The sequence below is a fragment of the Taurulus bubalis genome, assembly GCF_910589615.1.
Source record: "Taurulus bubalis genome assembly, chromosome: 3".
Taxonomy (NCBI): Eukaryota; Metazoa; Chordata; class Actinopteri; order Perciformes; family Cottidae; genus Taurulus; species Taurulus bubalis.
Window position 1 is genome coordinate 37425178 of NC_136591.1, and position 24418 is coordinate 37449595.

Sequence of the window (24418 nt, forward strand, 5' to 3'; positions counted from 1 at the left end):
AAAAGGATTTAAGTTGTTTATTTACATCGTAACTATTTTAATGAATTCAGAATTTAATACATGACATAGCTCAATATCTTAGGAGTATATGTGCAAAGTTTGGGTTTGATTGAGTGGAGTTAAGTATGTTTAACTCGGCCAACGCTGAAAGTTCCCACACCCTGCCTGGTCCCTGAACGGTCTTCGCTTCACTCGCTGTGTGCTGCAGGCTGAGAGGAAGCTAAGGAATCCAAACAAGGCCTGATCAATCTTATTTCAGCCATAAGTAAGTACATCTTTATTTATCTTTGCAGGACATAAGTGGCGAAGGTTGGTTTCTCAGCAGATTGGTGGATTTAGTAGGCTTTAAGGACTCCAAAACTGTCTGCTAATCCTGTGTAGCTTCATGCTATCACAATGAAAAGTCATATTTTCAAAACTCGGGGTGCTTCTCCAAGTCACTCTCGACCTCCTTCGAGTCATACTTGTGGTTTATGTTCATATGTATTGTGGAATAGTGTCATAAACATGAAAAAATTACTTAAATTGACTTATATTGACTTGATATGTTGATTTTGTCCGTCGACGGTGTCGAGATCAAAATCAAGAGCAGGTGGAAAGATGGATGAGGACGTGATCCTGTTGCAAGATGGTTTCTTACTGCATTAAAGACGCAACGGACGCGGACATGGAGCAGTTTGTGTAATACGTGTAAATCAACATCAACGGATAAAACCAACAGCTGGTAAAGAAGGCAACGATATAAACTCTTAAAAACCCAAACCAGTCATTCAGTCATTCCTTGTTTATCGCTTTAGTTTAATTTATAGAAAAAAGAGACGCTTTATGACCAATTTCTGTGTAAAAGGGCCCCAAAACATCTCACGTAATAAACATAAATAGAGTATTTTAGGTTCTAGAGTGGACCTCCATGGCTCATACACTTCAACAGTGTAATTGGTTGCCTTCAGGGCTTCATTCTATTTCTTCCAAACAAACATGGAATGCATCACATTTGGACGGACTGTGGATGCGAGAGCTTTAATGAAATAATACGGTGGAAAATCTGACATTGATTTAAGTCAAACAATCTACTTTTTGACGAAGAGGTTCTTAATGCCCAACAGTAGTCGCCAGTAGTTTGCAGGTTAAAGAATGATGCTTTTAGGAAACACGTCTTAAGCTCCAGCAGTTTGAAAGATGGATCTCACTTAAGGACGCCAGCTTTCCTCCCCGGCTAATGACGGAGTGCGTTGTGAGTGAATGATGGCCGATCCTGCGGTGAAAGGCTAGTTAGCGGCGTTTTGATCCTCGCTGACATTAAGTACGGAGGGATTGCGGCTTGATGGACGGCCGAGGGGAGACTGGATGTCCACTGGAAGTGTTTTTCCAGAGAGCTTGATAGTGTGGCAGCAGGAAAACAACCGGCTCGCGTCTTGACCCTCGCAGATTTAACGGGCGGCGGTCCGCGCTGACGAGCCGGAGACAGGCAGGAATGGAGGAAATGCTTTGAGGCGGCCGCATGAGGGTACGAGGTGAATAAACTCCAAAAAGAAGCAGTGGAGCGAGATGGTGGCAGACAGGAAGAGATCTGGATTCCTCCTCCTCCAGCGGCAGAATTTTGACAGCTTGAGCGAAAAAAAAGAAGAAAAAAACGTCCGCCCTTCCTCTCGCTGAAATGTGCCAACACAGTGGAAATGGAAGAGCGTTAATTCTAAAGATAAATGTTATCGCAGTAGTGTACGCACGTGCGGCCGGGATGGATTTACCGACCAGAGGATCGGCCAGAAAAGTGGGGAAGAAAAAACGGTTTAAAATGAGTCAAGTGTGTATGTACAACCAAAAAGGTTTTTAAGAGGGCGATGCACCTGGAGCTCTTCTGTTTGTTCTGAACGTGACGAGGAAATGAAAGCACAGAACCCAGGTTATAATTAAAGGTTAAACTGTGAATAAATGTGTATAAATACATTATATGTGTGTTTGTGTATCATGAAAAGTGGCATTTAAAGCTAAATATAAGAGGAAATGTGGTTAGAAATATGGTTTTCTCTACTTTGTTTTAAGGTCCAGGAATTATACATCATTAGTGTACACACACACACACACACACACACACACACACACACACACAGTGTGTTACCGAGGTAGTCGTCGAAGGAGAACTTGTCGTTGTCCCAGATCTGGATGGTCAGTTTCGGAGCCACTTTAGTCTCGGCTTTATCCAGACTCCAGAAATGTTCCTGCAGACACACACAGAGAGAACATCCTGATGTGATGAGTTTAATTATATTTCATCATCATCTCGTCAATATTAAATACAAAGGGCGTTACGATCTGTACAGCATATGAGCTCAAGTTTAATGTTACTTCAATGTTCTGCAGATAAAAGGTTTCTCAATGACTTTATACTCTTTTTTATTATGTCTTCAAACCTTCACCACACATACAAAAACTAATAGAAACGAATAAATAATGACAGATTGTAATAAAATCTTTAAATAAAAGTGAGCCGGGTGACGAGACAGAAGAAGAGAGACGCGACGGGAGGATGCTTTCACTCCATCGACACATCTCTCACCACATCACCACACACACACACACACACACACACACACACACACACACACACACACACACACACACACACGCACACACGCACACACATTCGTCTGTGTGTGTGTGTGTGTGTGTGTGTGTGTGTGTGTTATACCTCTATTATCGCCTCTGGTAAATTCACACTAAACTGCCAGACAGTATCTGATCCAGTCTCACCTTTGTGCTAATGGACTTCACTCCTCTTTCCATTCCCTCACTCGCTCTTTTCTATCTGTGTGTGTGTGACACTTTGGCTGTTGTTGTGTTGATGAAAGAAAAAAATAGATACATGTATGGCTTTTCACACCTGAAATACATATTGGTCCCCGAATGTGAATACGTCACTGTAACGTTCCTGAAAACACTCGAGGTGAGAGAGATTTTCCGCGAACTAAAAGCCGGCGTTGCCAACTTCACAACTCAACCGGTGACAGGTGATGATCGATTTAAAGTGGGGAGAGAGAGTTTTCTTTGCTTTTTTACAGCCTCGCTGCTCAAGAAACAGTTTTGCGTTCCACATGCTGATTTCCTGTCCGAGTCGTGTCCAGGAGGCATCCGGATCAGGTTCTCAAAACCACTTCAAGGGTTAGAGTTTAGGGGGTCTCACTGGATCTGATCCTGGATCTGTGGAGACCTCTCCTCTCACACATTTTCTTTTGTGTCGGGCCGTCTGGGAGTGGGCGGGGCTTCATAGGCCCAGGTGAAATCACACTGTGTGCTTTGGCTCAGTTCTTTAGACACCGGGTGTTAGTGTCTCAAAGCAAAGACTCAAACAAGCACAGGTTTAAAACCAAAAGTAAACATTGTCTTTACGCTTCTTCATTGTGTTTTTTATCCTCATGATGTCAACGCTACGAAAGAAAGTCCGCTAAGGCTGGTTTACGCTAATTACAATGTTGCGTTACAACATGTTGCGCTACGATGTTGCGTTACGATGTTGCGTTACGATGTTGCGTTACGGTGTTGCGTTACGATGTTGCGTTACGATGTTGCGTTACGATGTCAACGTTGCGATGTCAACGTTACGATGTCAACGCTACGATGTCAACGTTACGATGTCAACGTTGCGATGTCAACGTTGCGATGTCAACGTTGCGATGTCAACGTTACGATGTCAACGTTACGATGTCAACGTTACGATGTCAACGTTGCGATGTCAACGTTGCGATGTCAACGTTGCGATGTCAACGTTACGATGTCAACGTTACGATGTCAACGTTACGATGTCAACGTTACGATGTCAACATTAAGATGTTGCCATAAGATGTTGCGTTACGATGTCAACGTTACGATGTCAACGTTACGATGTCAACGTTACGATGTCAACGTTACGATGTCAACGTTACAATGTCAACGTTACAATGTCAACATTACGATGTCAGCGTTACGATATTGCGTTACGATGTTGCATTGCGATGTTGCGTTACGATGGAGCGTTGCGATGTTGCGTTACGATGTTGCGTTACGATGTTGCGTTACGATGTTGCGTTACGATGTTGCGTTACGATGTTGCGTTACGATGTTGCGTTACAGTGTCAACGTTACAATGTCAACACTACGATGTTGCATTATGATGTTGCGTTACGATGTCAATGTTACGGTGTCAATGTTACGATGTTGCGTTACGATGTTGCGTTACAATGTTGCGTTACAATGTTGCGTTAAGATGTCACATTAAGATGTCGCATTAAGATGTCAACGTTACGGTGTCAACGTGACGATGTCAATGTTACGGTGTCACGTTACAGTGTCACGTTACGGTACTGATTCTAGGTGATTGACAGATCTATAGTTTGGTGCCTTGAATGAAACACACATTTTGTTGTTGACACAGAAGAGCAAGTGAATGCAGTGAAACATCACAATCATCATTTATTGAAGCACTTCTGCACAATACACACTGACTCCGATGTGAGCCTCTGATATATTGTTTAATAGAGATGTGACGGACCTGTAATGTGACAGACGTTGCATGCTGAGCCACAGCTGGAAGTATTGCAACTTCAGGTGACAAATCAAGTGAAACAACACAAAAGACTCTGTTATGGGTTCCTTTGGATAAACCCGAAAACTTGACCTCAGTCTCTCCTGATCTTCTTGTGACCGTGATGCTCAAATATGACTAAGTGGAGCGAACACAGTGTAATGTTTCGCTCAACGATGCATCTGATATTTGCTCTCCGTGTCTTTATGTTTCAATGACTCCTCTCTGCCTGTTATGACTTCACACTCACTCTCTAAATCAGAGTCTAAATCCACATCATGCTCTCACACTTCATAACAACACACACAAACACTGAGAGTAAACACACTACACCCTGTGTGCGTGTGTGTGTGCGCGTGTGTGTGTGTGTCTGACTTTATCCAGACTGTCTAAGTACGTTAAGTTATCACTCCACAGCTGTCAAATGCAGGGGTGGGACGCTGTCAACGAGTGTGTGTGTGTGTGTGTGTGTGTGTATCTAACAGCATCAATCAACTTCCTTTTTGTTGCCAGACTGCTTTAAGTACAGAGTCTTGTTCAGTCTTTTCCCTCACTTCCTCCCTCTCTCTTCACATGAGCTCTATTAAGTATGAAGTATTATTATTATTATATTAAGTATTAATATTATTGACACAGCTAACTTGTATAACGTTTGATTGCATACTAGCAATCAGAAGAAAATCTTAGTCTTTTAAACATATTATTATTCTCTCAGGTTATTTGTGGCGTTGTTTGATGGTTGTATAATAAAATATATTTGTCTCAATCCCAGTAACACATATATCATGAAAACATTACAAATGTGAATTTAAAACAAGTTTAAAAATGTGAGAATGTTTTCTTGAATTATTCGCAACTGAAATTGAGAGTAAAGTTACATATTTTGTTCATCTTTAGTGATACGAGGCCTGTGATTAAAGCTAGCTCTACATTTCCGTGGCTCAAGCTGCAGCGGCCTTCTTAAAGTAAGAAAGGCTCTCTCTCAGTGTTGGGTTTGTCCCTTCTAGGCTACTGTAGAAACATGGCGGTGCAACATTGCATGAAGAGGACCCGCTCCCTATGTAGATGTTCTCAGCTAAAACAATTAAAACATAGTTATAAATATTACAGATCCTTCGGGAAATGCTACACACCGGCCCTTTAAGGACTGATTCCATGTTTTTCCTTTGGATGAATAAGGACTTCTTATTTTGGCACGTGGACTATACGTCTTGTTTATTGGACTTTAAACCGGCTACAGTCAGCGTTTTTAAATTAACAATAGATCAACTCTATGGAGCTTTTTGTTCTTTCTCACATCTTGGAGCTCAGTGTTTTGATTTAACAACCTGCAGCTTTTCTGTTTGGTTCACTCTCACGCCCAAAATAATCAATGCACTTATGTACTCAGGCGGTGGAGGACAAGTGCATGCATCAGCTTATTGTTTGCACAAAGTGTATGGGGATACATACACACTACCGTTCAAAAGTTTGGGGTCACTTAGAAATGTCCTTATTTTTCAAAGAAAAGCACAGTTTTTTTCAATGAAGATAACATTAAATTAATCAGGAATACATTCTACATTGTCAATGTGGTAAATGACTATTCTAGGTGGAAACGTCTGGTCTTTTATATAATATCTACATAGGCATGTAGAGGCCCGTTTCCAGTAGCTATCACTCAGCGTTCTAATGGTACATTGTGTTTGCTCATCACATAGAAGACTAATGGATGATTAGAAAACCCTTGTGCAATTATGTTAGCACATCTTAAACAGTTATGCTGGTGTGAGAAGCTTTACAACTGGCCTTCCTTTGAGCTAGTTGAGTATCTGGAGCATCACATGTGTGGGTTTCATTATACTATAAAAATGGACAGAAAAAGAAAACTTTCATGTGAAACTCGCCAGTCTGTTCTTGTTCTTAGAAATGAAGACTATTCCATGAGAGAAATTGCGAAGAAACTGAAAATGTGTCTGGGTGACCCCAAACTTTTGAACTTGTTATATATATATAATGTGTGTGTGTGTATTATGAAAAATTGACAGGTTTTCTGAGCTGTGTCGATGCCGATCACGATGACTCAGTGATTCTATCACCAGCCGCTGAGGTTTCTGGCTTCATGAACTCAATTTCTGGCTCCAGCTGTGTTTTGGTGTGAGAGCTCTCCATCCAGCACAGTTCAAATATATATATATATTTACATATAATAATAATTTAAAAACTCCCTCTCGTCCTTTTGATTGAGAACGGCACTTCGAGCGAGCGCACGCCGTCGTAAACATGTCGGCTGCGGCCGGCGTGCGCGCCAAGCAAAGCACATGACGGCCGCGCCGCTGCTCCAGCTTTCGGGCGCCGTGTTATTCCAGCGCGCTTCACTGGATGTTTCTGTTGAGTCTCAGAGATTCAGCAGAAACATCTGATTCACAGTTTCTCATTCTTGTAAAAAAAAAAAAATCCCTTCATTATTCTTGTTAATTGCAGGGAGCAATGCAGATTAGTCGAAGACGCCGGGGGGAATAATCAGTTCCAACCGGGTTAAATAAACCCACAGGAAAGAAGAAGGATACAGTGGACGTATTAGGAATAACACTAGGTATGTAGCCGGTGTTATATAACAAAGAAACATTCCCTAAAACAGCAGGTCATCGTAGTTTTTATCAAACGTTACTCAAACAGGAAGAAATAGCAAATCTGTCGGGGACTATTTTCAGCGGCGGATGTGCTCTAGTGAGGATGTGTGTGTGAAAGGGTACATATATAAAAACTCAAGCTCCTCAATATTCATATTAATCAACTTCCACGTTGTGTTCTCTCTCACCTTCCTGTCGACGACGCAGAGCTGCTCGGCAGGCAGGTAGTGGAACGGGAACAGGAAGCGGAAGTTGAAGTTTCCCTCTCCGCCCAGAGAGCGGTAGTGGACGTCGGTCTTCTGCCGCGTGTGTTCGTGGCCGTCGAGCCAGCTGGTGGGGGGGAAGGGTTTCACGAAAACATTGTAATTTATCGAACTCAAAAAAGGAAACGAAATGACGAAGCGGCTGATCGGGTGTCACCTTTTGACGTAGATGTCGCTCATCTTCTCCCCGCTGACGCTGACGTCGTCCAGGATGACGTCGCTGGTGTTCCAGATGATGCAACGCAGGAAGAACCTGAACCACAACAAGACATATTGATGACATCGTTCAAACACACTGTAATCAATGCACCGGTGCATTGATTACAGTGTGTTTGAACGATGTCATTATTACATGGAGGACCACATGATTTGACAGGATTTGCAAGACAGTAAAAGACTGATTAAGCCCCGCCCACCGGTAATTCGTGGATTGATTGATTGACAGACCACCTGACTAACTGATTGACATCTTGATTGACAGACCATCTCACCAAATAATGTATGCACTGATTTATTGACTGACTTACTGAGCGATTAACTAATTGATTGATTGACTGACTAACTGACTGATTCCCTGATTGGCTGATTGATCAGTGTGGGCGTGTCTTAGGGTGTGCGCTCCATACTTCTTGGCCCTGCGCGGCGTGACGTTGAACGGGGCTCCGGGGGGTCCCAGGGATTTGGGGAACAGGTCCACCCACATCATCAGCCGGCCCTGACGGACAGCGCCAACGGACCAATCAGAAGACGGACAACGGACGAGGAGCAACCGGAAGAGAAGTTAGAGACGTAGCTCGACAGTGTGAGTGTGTGTGTGTGTGTGTGTGTGTGTGTGTGTGTGTACCTGCTCTATGTCCGGCTGCAGGGGGCTGTATAGCGGTCTGGTCTCCACATGTTCGGGTACAAAACCCAGCTTCCTCAAGATGAGGAGGGACAGTCGCTCCTTCAATGGGCCGAGGTGCCGTTTGGACATGTTTTTGTCTTCTACACACACACACACACACACACACACACACACATACACAGATGGAGGTTTAAGGCCACAGCGCTCTTTAAATGGCTGTCTCCGAGTGGAGAATGGAAACACAGGACACTGGGCGGACTGGGAGGAGAGCGGTTCACAGAGGAATTATTCATTATTCATTATTCATACGCTCTGAGATGTTCATTGGTCTCTGCTTCACAAATGAAGGAGGAAAATATGCGGCGCTTCCAACCAAAACATCCGACTAACGTCAAAGGTTTATGGCTGTAAACTCAGAGTCACCTCGCCTCCGAGAGGAGAGGACTGAGGAGAGGAGATAGAGAAGGTGAGGGAGGGAGGAGGGGACGAAGGACCAGGGAGGAGACGAAGAAGGAGGGGAGGAGAGGAAGTAAGGGGACAAATAAGGAGAGGAGAGGAGGAGACAAAGAAGGAAAAGACTAGAAGAGGGGAGATTAGAGGGGAGAAGACCAAGGTGGAGAGGAAGGAAAGACTGAGGAGAGGAAGCAAGGGGACAAATAAGGAGAGGAGAGGGGAGGAGGAGACGAAGGAGGAGAGGACAAAAAGACTGAGGATGAGACATGGAGACAAAAGAGTGGAGGAGAGGAAGAAAAGACTAGGAGAGGAGAAGACCAAGGTGTAGGGGAAGAGAGGAAGGAAAGACTGAGGAGAGGAAGCGAGGTGACAATAAGTATTTGTCGTCTTGTTCCTCGGCGGGAGGAGACAAAGGAAGAGAGGAGAGAACAGGAAAGGAAATGAAGGAAGAGATGAAAGGAGACGGACGAGTAGAGGAGATGAGGCAAGAGGAGAAAGAAGGGAAAGAAGGGAAGGAGAAGATGAAACAAGGAAACTTGACAAGGTGAGAGATAAGAGGAAACAGAAGTGTGGAAAGTTGATTAAACTCCAAAAGAGGAAAAAGGGAAAAGAGCAGAAATTAATAAATAAGGAGAGAAGAGAGGAAGGTAAAAAAAAGAGGTTGAGAAAAAGGTGGGAACGAGAGTGACGAGTAGTGAAGAGAAGGAAACCAAAATGTGGAGGGCAAAGGGAGCAAAGCGAGGGAAGGAGAGAAGAAAAAGGAAGTGATAGGAAAGAGGAGTGAGGAGAGGAGGAAGGAGAGAAGAACGCAGGAGACCAAAAGAAAAAGTAAGAAAGAGCGGAGTGGAGAATGACCCCCACAGAGAAAGAAGGGAACGAGGTAGAAAGCGACGGAGAGGAAGAGGAGCGCGGCCTCTCGGCCAATTAGCAACCGCTTTTGACGGACAGCAGGCTGACGCACGGTAACCGCGGCAACTGTGGAAAGAGAACGCGGCCGGCGCTCCTCGCTAACCGAGAGGCGACCACGATGTTGACGTTGGCTCGGACACACACACACACACACACACACACACACACACACACACACACACACACACACACACACAGTTGTACCATAAATCACCAAAACGACAACCATGACCTTCATCGCAGCAGCCATGGAACATGTGTGTGTGTGTGTGTGTGTGTGTGTGTGTCTGTGTGTTTGTGTGTGTGTCTGTGTGTGTGTCTGTGTATCTGTGTGTCTGTCTGTGTGTCTGTGTGTGTGTGTGTGTGTGTGTGTGTGTGTGTGTGTGTGTGTGTGTGTGTAAGGGTGAAAATGAATCTTGAATATTTATCTCATCGCTCCGCTCTTCAGGTGGTCCTGTGGTTTAACTCCCCTTCCCTCCCTCTATATCCTCCTTCCCTCCCCTCCTTTCCTCCTCTCCTTTCCTCCTCTCCTTTCCTCCCCTCATCCTCTCCCAAGTTCTACAGTTGTAGTAACAGAGGAGAGGATGAGGACGGGTGGAGGTCGATAAAGACTTGAAGAGATGCGATGGGGTGAAGATGGAGTGAAAATAGAAGAGAAGAAGAGAGAAAAGGACTTAGGAAGTGTAAGGGAGAGGAGAAGCAACAATAGAGGAAAGAAGGAAAGGAAGGAAAGAGGAGAGAAGCAGGTTCAGAGAGGAAATGAGGACATGAAGACAATAAGAGGAGAATGAAGGATGTGGAGACAAATGAGAAGACAGGGGGGAATATGGAAGGAAAACAGGAAAGAGAAATGTGGGAAGAAATAAGGAAGAAAGGAAAGAGGAGAGAAGCAGGTTCAGAAAGGAAAGGAGGGAAGGAAACGGAGGAGCGGGATGGAGAAAGGCAGATCCAGGTTAATTAATTGCAAATATATTACTTATATACGCAAAATCAATACAACGATCATGTGAATCCCCAAAAAAGTGACTTCCAATATCAATAAGAAGAGAGAGAAAGGAAGGATGAAGTGAAGGAAAGGGAAGCGTAAAGCCGTCTAGATGCTGAGCGAAAGAGAAGCGATGGGTGGAGTTCAGTGACGAGTGATTTATTTGCTGTGAATGTACTGAACATGGATGATATAAACATGTGTATTTCCATATTTCTTTTATGGTGGAAGGTCTGATGGAGTCAATCAATAATGAACTGAAGGGTGTGTGTGTGTGTGTGTGTGTGTGTGTGTGTGTGTGTGTGTAATCAAACTACTACCCTGCTAGCTTCCCAGCCTTTCACTCTCTCTGACTCTCTCAACACACACACACACACACACACACACACACACACACACACACACACACACACACACACACACACACGCACGCACACTGTAGATGAAGAAGAAGAAGAAGAAGAAGAAGAAGAAGAAGAAGAAGAAGAAGAAGAAGAAGAAGAGAGGAGAAATAGAAAGAAGCAGTCAACTGTTAAAGAAACAGAAGAAGAGGAAGAAGAAAAGAAGAAGAAGAAGTAGTCAATTGTTGGAGGTAAAGAAAAAGAAGATGGAGAAGATGCAGAAGAAGAAGAAGAAAAGGAGGAGAAAGAGGAAGAAGTAGTCAAATGTTGGAGGTAAAAAAGAAGAGGAAGAAGAAGAAGAAGAAGTAGTCAAATGTTGGAGGTAAAAAAGAAGAAGTAGTCAAATGGTGGAGGTAAAGAAGAAGAAGATGGAGAAGATGCAGAAGAAGAAGAAGAAGAAGAAGAAGAAGAAGAAGAAGAAGAAGAAGAAGAAGAAGAAGAAGAAGAAGAAGAAAAGGAGGAGAAAGAGGAAGAAGTAGTCACATGTTGGAGGTAAAGAAGAAGAGGAAGAAGAAGTATTCAAATGTTGGAGGTAAAGAAGAAGAAGATGGAGAAGATGCAGAAGAAGAAGAAGAAGAAGAAAAGGAGGAGAAAGAGGAAGAAGTAGTCAAATGGTGGAGGTAAAGAAGAAGAAGATGGAGAAGATGCAGAAGAAGAAGAAGAAGAAGAAGAAGAAGAAGAAGAAGAAGAAGAAGAAGAAGAAGAAGAAGAAAAGGAGGAGAAAGAGGAAGAAGTAGTCAAATGTTGGAGGTAAAGAAGAAGAAGAAGAAGTAGTCAAATGTTGGAGGTAAAGAAGAAGAAGATGGAGATGATGCAGAAGAAGAAGAAGAAGAAGAAAAGGAGGAGAAAGAGGAAGAAGTAGTCAAATGTTGGAGGTAAAGAAGAAGAGTAAGAAGAAGAGGAAGAAGAAGAAGAAGAAGAAGAAGAAGAAGAAGAAGAAGAAGAAGAAGAAGAAGAAGAAGAAGAAGAAGAAGAATGTTGGTAATAAAACAGATGAAGAAGAAGAGGCGCATTGGGAGGAATCCTGACGTACTTTCGCTCACACACAGAATGTTTCTGTCTCTGCACAACCCTGGAGCTTCATTTGGGGAAATCATTTGTTGTGCCTTTTGAAGTCTTAATAGGTGACGGTTGGTTATGTTGGTTATGTTGGTTATGTTGGTTATGCTTGGTTATGCTTGGTTATGCTTGCGTCTCACCCAGGTCTGCAGCGGTGTACCGGACTCCTCTGAAGTGGACCACGTCGTCGTGGTAGACCGGCTTCCTCAGGTTCCGGCGCTCACACACTCTGCACAGCAGCTGCCTGGGTGTCATCTGGTCCCGCCACTGGTTCACCCCCGAGCTAATGGGCGAGAGACATAGAGGGAGAGAGGGTTAGAGAGAGAGAGGGGCAGGAAAAGGTTTATTTTTGCTTTTACAGTGGTAATTGAAGACAATTGTAAATCTCACACGCAGTAGGACCGCGGCAGGCCACACATGGCTCCGTATCTGGACAGGAAGCGGTTCTCCAGGTCGATCACCGTCTCTCCGATCTTCTCGTCTTTGGTCAGCATGTCGTGGTCGTACACCATCACCCGGAGGTCCTTGTCCAGCGGGAGGGAGCAGGGGAGCTCGAACATCCTGGAGGGGAAGAGAGGCGGGACGGTTTAGGCTTTCATGGGTCCTGACAGGATGTGATGTGGCGTGATGTTATTATTGGTTTTGCTCATTTCTAATTTGTGGCGTGAAAAGTGAAGCCAATAGTGAAGTGCCTTAAACTTGCATTCTCTGTAATGGTTGCAACAACAAAAAAGCAGTCAGATTGTATAGAAGTCGATGAGAAACTGACTTATCACTTGATTTATTACCTCAGTAAACATTGGAAACATAAATAATAATAATAATAATAATAAATTGCATTTTTAAACACACTTTTCTTTCAAAAGAAACTCCACAGAGCCAATATATAGTAAAACAAATAAAAACATAGTTAAAACATAGTTAAAGCAACCCATAATAATAAAAAAAAGACATAAACATGAGTGTATGGTTTCAATTGCTAGACCATAAAGCAGAGTATACTTTAGGGCGGGGCTACCTTGTGATTGACAGGTTGCTACCATTGTGTTCTCTGGTCTGGGAGTCTGTGTTTTCCTCTTTGAACTTTAACCTTTTCACATAGTGTTTTAAATTCATGATGTTGAGTTATTTAAAAAATAAAACTTCAGTTTCGGTTGTACTGAGCTTCATCCTCTTGTCTCGCTTCTGGTTGGGGGAAAAAACAAGATGGCGACGGCCAAAAGTGCCTTGTTTAATTAATTCAAGCAATGTGACTCGACGGGACATTTTGTGACGTGACAAGAAGTTTTGGGGATGTGACCAAAGAGTGCAATGAGGGAGAACTCTGTTTTCAAAAAGGTTAATGTCAACTCAGTCGTCAGCTTTATGTCTGAACTCTGATGATTGAACTTCAACAAAGCGTCATTGACGTTTAATAAAAGGTACACAAAATGTCATGTCAGTAGTATCAAGAGCCGCACTGATTGTTCATCTGATCATAGAGGACCGTTTTGGCTCTGCCCTCTGTGCCGACACTGGGATCGGTGTGTGTGTAGCGACCCCTACTGATGTGAAAAGAAAGAGAACGACACAAATAGGAGTCTGAGGGGGAACAGTGGTCAGACAGTGACTAAAATATTTAAAGAGCAGCAGATAAATCTGTCAACCTGCTGAACTCAATCATGCTCTCACTGCACAGTATGTGATGTCTTCATGGAAACGATTGCCTTAGTTTTAATCTGAGTAATGCGTTTGGGCTGGAAAGAACACATCCATCCCTCATTTCCCTTGTTCCATCAGGATAGAAGAGAGTTCCTCCAGTGTAGCAGTTTGACGTTCTGTTTGCAAAGTCTCCAACTATAACCGCAATCATACGGCGGATAAACGGAGCGGGAAGCCGAACAGCTGCAAAGTAACAGGTGGTTTTCTTTGGGTCACTATAGACTGAAAGGAGGAAGGCCTTAAATTAACAACGTAAAACAACGTAAAAAAAATGCAGTCAAAACCTGTGACTAAATGTACATGTTGGGTATTCCAAAATACATGTGTTTCTCAAAGGTTTTTGCTGAAGTGGAGGCGAGAACCACATCACAGATTTCATTTGTACAAGATGTAAAGAGAAACACATGAAGCATAGACTTCTATACAACCAGAGGAGTCACCCCCTGGTGGTCAGTAGAGATAATGCAGCTTTAACACATGAAGCATAGACTTCTATACAACCAGAGGAGTCACCCCCTGGTGGTCAGTAGAGATAATGCAGCTTTAACACATGAAGCATATACTTCTATACAACCAGAGGAGTCTCCCCCTGGTGAGTAGGAGAGAGAATACAGCTTTAACACATGAAGCATATACTTCTATACAACCAGAGGAGTCGCCCCCTGGTGGACAGTAGAGAGAATGCAGCTTTAACACATGAAGCATATACTTCTATACACACAGAGGAGTCGTCCCCTGGTGGAAAGTAGAGAGAATGCAGCTTTAACACATGAAACATATACTTCTATACAACCATATGAGTCGCCCCCTGGTGGACAGTAGAGAGAATGCAGCTTTAACACATGAAGCATATACTTCTATACAACCAGAGGAGTCGCCCCCTGGTGGAAAGTAGAGAGAATACAGCTTTAACACATGAAGCATAGACTTCTATCCAACCAGAGGAGTCGCCCCCTGGTGGAAAGTAGAGAGAATGCAGCTTTAACACATGAAGCATTGACTTCTATACAACCAGAGGAGTCGCCCCCTGGTGGGCAGTAGAGAGAATGCAGCTTTAACACATTAAGAGTCAGAGAAAAGTGAGAACTTTAAGGGACGTCACATACTTTCCAAAGACAGGGTCCAGTGTGCAGGGGAGGTAGTTTTCATGGTCGTTGATGGTCTTTTTCCCCAAAGTGATCTTCACGTAGGGGTCACACTGGAAACACAGAACTTTCTGTTTACTCATTTGTTCTCTCATCCACTTAATTTTCATGATAATCGGATCAAATCGTTTCTCACCTTCCCATTGGTGTCTTTGGGCTGCAGCCCTTGGGCCTGGACGACGTAGACTCGGACCAAACAATCCTCGATGCCGTTGGGAGGAAGCTTTCTGAACTGTCTGGGAGGCATGGGGTCGGCGGGGTCGTCCGGCAGTGTGTAGATCTTGAACATACCCTGGTTATGGTACGAGGGGAAATTAAACATCACCTTTGCTCTTTAAAAAAAAACAGTTTGTATCTGCATTTGGCTGCAGAGTTGTGGCATGTTCATTTCTCAGCATCATTCAGACGACGACGCAACGTCAGGGGGAAGTTGTTGAGTCGTCGTCGTTTTGCTTCAATGTGATTGGCTGAGCAGTTTCGGCGCTACGAGACCAGTGATGTGACTCGGAGCTTTTGCACTTGATAATAGCAGGTGCGCTTTGAAGACGCCCCGCCACACATCTAGCACTACGCACATGTCGACGCACATGTGCAATTCAAATATGGCCCATTCACATTTGTGACATTTGATGTGACTTGAATGTACAGGACAGGATAGAACCAGCAAATACTCATGCACGATATTTAGGCAACGTAATGTAATTGTAACAGAAATTGAACTTTTTTTTACCTTGAACTCTCCCACCACTGAAGGATCGTCTCCTTCCTCCTGAGTCTTTCCTCTTTGCAGCTTGAAAGTCTGACAGAAATCCGTGAGGCCTTCAAAACCCTCAACCTTTTCCAACTCCTGACCATACACCTGAGGAAGAGGAGGAGAGGGGTTTACATGTGTTGGCAGTGTTGTTCAACCAGACACTCAAATAACAAGAGGAGAGAGGGATGGAAGGAGTGCAAAAAAGAGAAAAGAACGAGACATTGGAGAGAGATAGAGATGGGGTCAATGAGGGGAGATGAGATGAGAACAGAGAGTGGGGGGAGAAAGGAAAACAAAAAGAAAGATGAGAGGACGGTGGAAGGAATGTAAGAAGAGAAAAGGGGTTGAGGAGATAAGGAAGGATGAGGGAAAGGGAAGGAGGATGAGAAGCGAAGGAAATAGCACCCTAGCTGAGGACATTGGTGTAATGCCAGTGGTATTGGAGCCAAGAGCTGCTCAACAGCACGTTACAGTCACACATGTGTACTGTACGTACTACATCTGGGCAGGGACGTCCATGTGTCAGAAGCCCAAAATGATCCATCTGTTATCATTAGTGATGTTTGTCTACATCAGTCACACACACTTTCCCCCATTCTGTTCCCATCACGGAAGAATGGCAGTCGCTGAAAAGGAGAACCCTGAGAGAGCGAGCTGGAAACAGTGGTTCACTCCAGCATGAATGGATTACTGATCGGGCCTACCGGGGGCTGACTTCACGATCACAACGAGGCTCTAAAGGACTCAAAACAATCACAACGAGGCTCTCAAGTATCCAAAATGATCACAATGGGGCTCTAAGGACCCAAAACGATCACAACGAGGCTCTCAAGTATCCAAAATGATCACAATGGGGCTCTAAGGACCCAAAACGATCACAACGAGACTCTCAACAACCCAAAACGATCACAACGAGGCTCTCAAGGACCCAAAACGATCACAATGAGGCTCTGAGGACCCAAAACGATCACAATGAGGCTCTAAGGATCCAAAACGATCGCAACGAGGCTCTAAGGACCCAAAACGATCACAACGAGGCTCTCAAGTATCCAAAATGATCACAATGGGGCTCTAAGGACCCAAAACGATCACAACGAGACTCTCAAGGACCCAAAACGATCACAACGAGGCTCTCAAGGACCCAAAACGATCACAATGAGGCTCTACTGATCCGAAACGATCACAACGAGGCTCTAAGGATCCAAAACGATCACAATGAGGCTCTAAAGATCCAAAACGATCACAACGAGGCTCTAAGGACCCAAAACGATCACAACGAGGCTCTCAAGTATCCAAAATATCACAATGGGGCTCTAAGGACCCAAAACGATCACAACGAGACTCTCAAGGACCCAAAACGATCACAACGAGGCTCTCAAGGACCCAAAACGATCACAATGAGGCTCTACTGATCCGAAACGATCACAACGAGGCTCTAAGGATCCAAAACAATCACAACAAGCCTCTTAAGGACCCAAAACGATCACAATGAGGCTCTAAAAGACCCAAAACGAACATAAAACAACTACAAACCACTGAACGTGACGACAAAGAAACACAAAACAAACAGTAAATGACCACAAGAGATGCAAAACTACTAAAATAGAGGCTCCAAGGTACCAAAAACATACCCAAACAACTACAACTGTAAAACGTCTAATTCAAATAGATCCAAAATGACAAAACATGGATGCAAAAGAATCACAAAGAAACGCAAAAGAACTAAAATGGACGTAAATGGACAAAATGACATACACATTATCACTAAATGACCTAATTGACCATAAAGAGGCGCAAAACAACCAGAAAATTAGCATAAGGAGTTTTAAAGGGATTAGAATTAGATGTAACGGACACAAAACAACTTCCAAAATGACCCAAAATGTCTACAAAGAGATAGAATGCAAAATGTAAAATTGCTAAAAATATATGCACATTGACTGCAAACAAGCTAAATAGAGACAAAACGTTCAAGAACATCCACAATACTACTGCAAACTAACAAAAATGAGGACAAAGAGATGTGAAACAACCACATAGAAACCGACTGGTTTGTGGGCATTGATGGACAGCTATGGACTGCACACTGCTGTTAATCCTTGTGTACTTCTATTTGCAGGCTTGCTTGCCTTGAAATGCTCTTTTTGGGCCAAATAAAATACTTTGAATTGAAAACAAAATTTTGCAGAGCAAAAAAAAAAAAAAAAGTCCTATATGATGTACAATTTGAGGTTTTTGAAAGTTGTGCACAGATACTGTCTGTTCATCTTCAATCTGCTGTAACATCTAATTAAACAAAGAGGGCTGGTTAGATGAGAGGAATGAAGGGTATACAAGGTCTGAGGCTTGGGCGGAGATGGGGTGAAAGAGTTGAAAAAGCAGGGTGATGATGGAGGGGGAGGAACGAGAGAGAGAGTGATGAGGGGGATGATGTAAACGAAAGAGAGGCCTGGAAACAGCGGTTCATTTCACTACTCGAGCACCAAACCCAGTACCAAGGGAGAGGGTTCAGAGCCGGGGTTTAGGCTGGATATACGATACAGAAACGTATTCAAATACATCTACCCTTTAAAGTCACAAAGACCCCCAGAAACATGTCAACGTTTTGTTCTACGACATAAAATACATCAGTAATACCCTTCTGTGTATTTCGAAGTCTTAAAAAAAGCAGTCGCTAACTAGAAGCTAAATTAGACTGCCAAAAGTCCTTAAAGTGTTTTTTTTTCATTTTTGAGGAATATCTCGTTTATTTGCCACAGAGCTTTTTTTCTGCAATAACCCCAAATCTAACGGACTGTCCTCATTGGCTTTTTGTCCAAGGGAAGCAGCGTGATGCTAACTTCCTGTTAGCCGACAATAACACGTCAACCCTGCAAAATCTTTTGAAAACAGTAAGGACGCCTGGAGCTGCAGACACGGTTCATTATCTCTTAATGCACGAAGGTTTTTAATCTCAAAGGTGTGAAAATGGAAAGGGGTTGTGTCTTTTTCTCCATGTTGAGCTGTTGCCCACAAATCGGCCTTTTAGTGAAGACAGAAATCAGCTCAATATTCGAACCATAACCGGCAAAACTAAAGATTTGTATCACCTCCTGGTTGCCCATCGGGTCTTTTCTTTCTGTCTTCGATCACTTCCTCGCCCACACTACTCCCATTCAAAGACAAATTGGTGATTTGCTATTTGTGTGAAGGTGAAGCCGAGTTTGAGGAGGTCAGAAAGCCGGGATGATGCAAATGAAAGAGCGAGTCTGGAAACACTGGCTCACTGGACTACAACAAACACACAATCCTCCCGCACCAAACCCAGCATCAAGGGAGGAAGGGGAGAGGAGGGAGGAGGTGAAAAGGAAGGGAGCGAGAGGTGAACCGAGTCATAACAAGGACGGACACAGCAGCGTCCTTTGTGGCAGATGAAAATAAAAACCCAAAACAAGGATTACTAAAGGAGGGAGCCGATGACAGAGACTTTACTGAAGGTAGAGACTTGCGTTGAATAGATTCTAACTTCAGATAACTTCTGAGTACAGCAGCAGCCGATGGAGGTACTTTAAAACGCCACTCAGTCCAATCTGAACACACTGACATGAAAGAAAGAAAAGAAAGTATTCTTTATTGATACCCTTGGGGAAATTCGCCTCTGCAAGGTCATCTACTACGTTCATGTCTATCCCGAATAAAACAGCAATAAAGCCACAAAAAGGCACTCCTTAGATAAGTCTTCTTCAGTATAGAGCTCATCTATGAATAGTTGTCTGTACATCAATGGGGACGCTGCAAACAGGAACTGCGTATGTATGTATGTATGTATGCATACACATATAGGGGGCTATGTTCATTCTATTTTGCCTGACTTTGAAAAGCCCTTTTCTAATCCACCAAGAGGTTTCTGTTTCTTCTCTCTGATGCAAACCAAAGGAAAATGTTTTTTTGCGTGTTTTTCTTCAGCATTAAAACAAAAGACCTTCTGCGGTGATGATTCTGGTTCCCTTTGAACCAGAATCAATAGTAAAACAGAGTAAATCTGCAAATGATTTACCTGCTCAGAGAGTTGATTTAGTGGATTAAGTTACTCTCAAAAGATCAAGTTAAAGGAGTTAATTGCGTGCTCATTTCCACAGCTCATTTTCTAGAGGACCTCCGTGATGGCGCCAGACCAAAGTGCTCGGGCGATGATGCAACAGAGGAGGCTGCGCGGCGGCGCCGAAAAGGCCGAGGCCGAGAGGAAAGGTGAGGATTTATTTAAGTAGTGAGGGTTCACCTCGGGTCAAAGCCAGGCTGGAAAGTGCACCTCGGCCGACGGTAGCAACCCAGAGGAGGGCGAAGGAGGAAGGAGGCGGCGGGGTGAGAGGAAGGTAAAGGGGGGATGGAAAGGCTGGAAACAGTGGCTCACTTCCCCGGGACAGTAGCAGATCTGACTGAATGGGGTTGTCAAAGGAAAGAGAGCAACAGGAGGAGAGAGGAGGGAGGGAGTAAATAGAAAAGGAGGCGCTGGCACAGAGTCGGAGTGAGGAGAGGGTGAAAGTGAGGCAAAGCCGCGACGGAACCAGCGGCTCATTGGGTCTTTTTCCGCTTTAGTTTCCATCCGGCTGTCGGGTGAAGTTTGAGCAAAGTTGTTTTGAAATGTCGCACACACAAAAAAAAACTCAAAGGCGACTTAGATGTGTTTCCATCGGCGGGGGTGAACCCATTTAATAGGCTTGAAAAATGGAAAGAGACGTTCAAGGGTCAACGACTGTCGGGAAAGCAGTTATTGTTCTCTTTAGTTCGAGCCATGTTTTAAAGGTTTTCATTAGAAGAAAAAGACACAAGAGGATATGCGGCAACATTTCTGCCACTCAGAGGAGCATTTCAGAATACCTTTACGATATGTCGGCTATTTATTTCACTGATGCTTCCAACATTCGTCGGAAAGTGCAATAAAGGCAAAAAAAAAGAATATTTAGACTCAAGTATTCTCAATTATCACTCATGAGCCACTAGAAGTTTTCCTTTTCTTATTTTACTGAGTTCGGGATGTTTCTGGGCGTCGACCTCAACTAAAAACGTAGGTGCCAGATCGTTACCCAAGAGGAAGCTACAAAAATGGCGCCGAAAAAACGAAGGCCTGTTCCAAAACGAGAGGGAATCTATGGCTAACTAACACACCCTACTCACTGTGCCATTAATCTTCCATAAAGCTAAATATTGCTTTCACGCTCTTTGCATCACATGAATGCGAGGATCCATCCAGAGGACTGATATCACAGCTGCAAAAGCAGCCAAAAGCCCCATGAAGGAAGAGAAATGGCCGACTTGAAGCGGCTGCACGGATGTGAAATGGCTTTCAAGGGAGAGGTTAGAGGTCTCATTTCAAAGCGATAAAAATAAATAAAAGCAGACCGAATCCTGACATGATTAGTCATTTGTTTGGGCATCAGACAAGAAGACTGACGTGTGCTTTGAGTCCCGCCGGAGGAAAAAGGTCGACGTTCGGGGCCGAGAGAATCGGGGTAAGGGTTGAGGAGAGCGTGGGCGATGGCGGCCGGGCTCAGGGGGGCGGGTTTGGTTTGGGTAAACCGCGGCGGACTCTGAAAGGAGGCAAAACCTAAAAAATGCAGACGGCTGACGCGATCCCTCGTCTCGGACCCGCCAACGCTCGGAGAGCGGCCCCGTTCCTCCAGAAGCCGTCCCGCCGCCACCGCGATCCCGGGGAGAATTCAACGCGGATGAGTCATCGGGGTTGTTCGGAAAAAACGGTCAGAATGTCACGGAGGACGGGGCATGAGAAGAGAGGGGGACTGGGAAGAATGGGAGGACTGGGAGGACGGAGGGGAACTGGCAGGAGCGCAAAAATGTGATTTAAATGGTAAAGTTTAGAGCAACAAATTGTGAGAAAATGGAACAAAGGGCTACACTGTCTCCATCTTCTGCCAATGCTTTTTTTCTCCAACGTTGTTTTTTACCAAACACACACACACAATATTAATTTCTCTTTATTCTTTCCCGAGACAATGAATGATCAAATTATTAGAAAAGCGGTAGAAGCACTTATTGCTTAATATAGACTGGAGTATGTAAATGAAAAGAACAAATAAATACGTGAAAAGAACAATGAATGAAAATCAGAATGACTCAAAGTGAGTTATTTTCTAGCCATCATTCATTTTGTAGAACCGTGTATTAAAATGTGTGAGGGTGACATACAAATTTACCTTTATTTTTAAATACGGAAAATGTCCGTAATACCTCATAAGTTATCATGACATTGGGGGAAAAGGGTATTTGCTGTATAACCAGAACATGTTTCACCTGACTGAAAAACGCAGAATAATAATCAAAGTACATTTGGTTATTTTCCATCGATTGTACATTTCACTTGGTCAGAACATATAAAAGTCTCCGTCGTGACCGTCTTACCTTCAGCGTGTCGAAGCCTCTCTCCAGGTACGTCCCGTACTTGTTCTTCTCTCCGGTCGAGGCGTAGAACTTACTCCACCAGTCCATGACCTCCTCGTCCTGTAGGTCACAGATTCAGAGGTCAGAGGTCGGCGGGTTGAAACGATCGAGCTGAAAAACTAAATGGAGCGCGAAAACATTGTGATAATTTAGTCGGACGCTTTGAATGTCGGAATGCAGGGCGTCACTTGTGACATTTCATATTTTTCTCAACCATTCATAGATAGTGTGTTTTTATTTGGTACAATTCAAAATTCTGTTTTTTTTCGTGCAATGTTTGCATTAGATTAAAATCCACATATTTTCAAATAAACTGAAAAAAAGTGACCTCTGTCCGTGGCTCCTGAAATGAACCCTACATCGTTTGTGTGTTTTATTCATAACAATACTAATAATACAATAATGTAATAAACAAAACAGAAAGACTGAAAAGGTACAGGTTGAAGCATAGTGCTTATATATTCCTATCCTAAATTATTATCAATGAAATCAGATAATTAATTCGAAATAAACAGTTGTTCATTCACACTTGTAACCCTCAATTTTTTTGAATAAATAATCCTTTTGAAAACCAAAAATGTGTTCTTACATCCATGTTAGCGTTGTTCCATAATTTAACTCCTACACTAGAGATACATCTTCTTTTAATCCCTTTTTTAGCTTTTTGTACAGTAAACTTACAAACTTCTCTCATCCATCATTGATTCTGCTAAACACCTGATCTCCCGTGATGACCTTTGACCTTTAAAGGCCCCGCAGCGAGTGCCGGTTTGCCTTTTTTTGTGGAGCAGCGCGCCGCCGGGCTCAGAAACGAACCGCTTTTCATGATTTTTCCAATGATCGCATGGCAATGTGGAGCCGGCCAAGTCACGTCAACACAAGTAAAAAAAAATAAAAAAAAGCCTCTGGTGGCTCCGTGGCATTAAGGTCACGGCATCCGGCCGATCTGAGGCAATGGAAACGGGCAACATCAGGACGCAGAGGCACAACGTGGACAAAAGCAACGTGGACGTCAGCCGAAAACATGTTATGGCAAAAAAACAAGAAAGTCGCAAAAATGTTTATGTATGAAAGAAAATAATATCCCTCTGCTGCTTTCCACTTGTCACGTATTTATTAAACTGGGGCAGATGGAATAAATCTGAACTGAACTTATTAACTGGGTTCAAATGAAGCAACTTTTTGTATTTGTGTGCATTCTGTCTCAGGCAGAAAGCACTGACTTCAGAAAAGTGGACTTTGATGATTTTGGGTATAATATACTGCAGTTCACAAACACATGCAGTTTCAAGTCCCGGATATGAAGACAGTTGAATGATTTATAGACTTCATTTCATTAGTGCGGCTCGATTCATGTTTAGATGAGTTTAGTCGTATAATTAATAGTCGTTCTTTATGTTTATGTCATATTTATGTGTCTTAGCGCCATTTAAAAGCTCATTCAGAGTTTTCAAAAAGTACACTGCTAATATAAATGCTTTGTAAGCAAAGATAGTCTTCACGTTAGATAAGGTCACAGAACATGTTTAACTAATACTTAACTAACAAGTAGTAACTGCTGAATTAATCATGAATTGCTGTATTGTTTTAATCATTTACTAAGACTTTACAATTTATCTTATTAAACATCTAGTCCTTAATACTTCATTTACAAATGTGGAATCCTTTATTTATAAAGTATGAAAACCCAAGCTTATTAATCAAGAATGAAACATGTATAACTGTGTTTATTATAATAAACTGTGTTTATACTAATGAGTGTTCATGTTGGAAGAATTCTTTATAAATGATGAATTCAGTGTTTATTCATGCTTTACTAATGCTAAATAGTGTGCACTTATTATAAAGTGCTAGCGTTATTTGTAATAATTATGTTATGTAATCGGCATTAGTAAAGTACAAAAGAAACGTCACAAAAATAAGATGAATTAAGTCAACAATTTCGACAATTCATTTGTTTGACACAAGCAACCTTCACTACCACCGACCCGCAGTGGAGAGCATCAGGTGCTGTTTAACCTTCCTCTTGTGTTCAGGTCAGCACGTCTTAGGTTTTAAAATGCATAAAAGAACCACATCAATGTGTTTATTGCATCAAGGCTTTTTGACTTTGTCAGGAACCTCTATTTCAACAAAATGCTCTGGTTGAAATGATGACCTTTGTGTTGTCAGGGTCAGTTTTGAAAAATAAAAATAAGATTTGCTTGATTGGTTGTTGTTTGTTTGACCTTGCAAATCTATATGTTGTGTTATGACTTGTTCTGCTTTTCATTTTCTGTTTGTATTAAAGTTCTATTGC

General features: G+C 43.0%; 1 protein-coding gene across 1 annotated transcript in view; it reads right to left on the reverse strand.

Moving 5' to 3' along the window:
• The window catches only part of dysf (dysferlin, limb girdle muscular dystrophy 2B (autosomal recessive)), a gene marked incomplete at both ends in the record, with an annotated part of 86336 nt that overhangs the window by 3096 nt on the left and 58822 nt on the right, over positions 1 to 24418 (reverse strand). Inside the window, 11 exons of the mRNA XM_079215611.1 lie at positions 2120 to 2219; positions 7359 to 7500; positions 7591 to 7686; positions 8060 to 8148; positions 8278 to 8417; positions 12225 to 12367; positions 12475 to 12645; positions 14892 to 14983; positions 15067 to 15222; positions 15661 to 15789; positions 22081 to 22179. Of these exons, the coding sequence (XP_079071737.1) occupies positions 2120 to 2219; positions 7359 to 7500; positions 7591 to 7686; positions 8060 to 8148; positions 8278 to 8417; positions 12225 to 12367; positions 12475 to 12645; positions 14892 to 14983; positions 15067 to 15222; positions 15661 to 15789; positions 22081 to 22179 (1357 nt within the window). The remainder of the gene's footprint in view (positions 1 to 2119; positions 2220 to 7358; positions 7501 to 7590; positions 7687 to 8059; positions 8149 to 8277; positions 8418 to 12224; positions 12368 to 12474; positions 12646 to 14891; positions 14984 to 15066; positions 15223 to 15660; positions 15790 to 22080; positions 22180 to 24418) is intronic.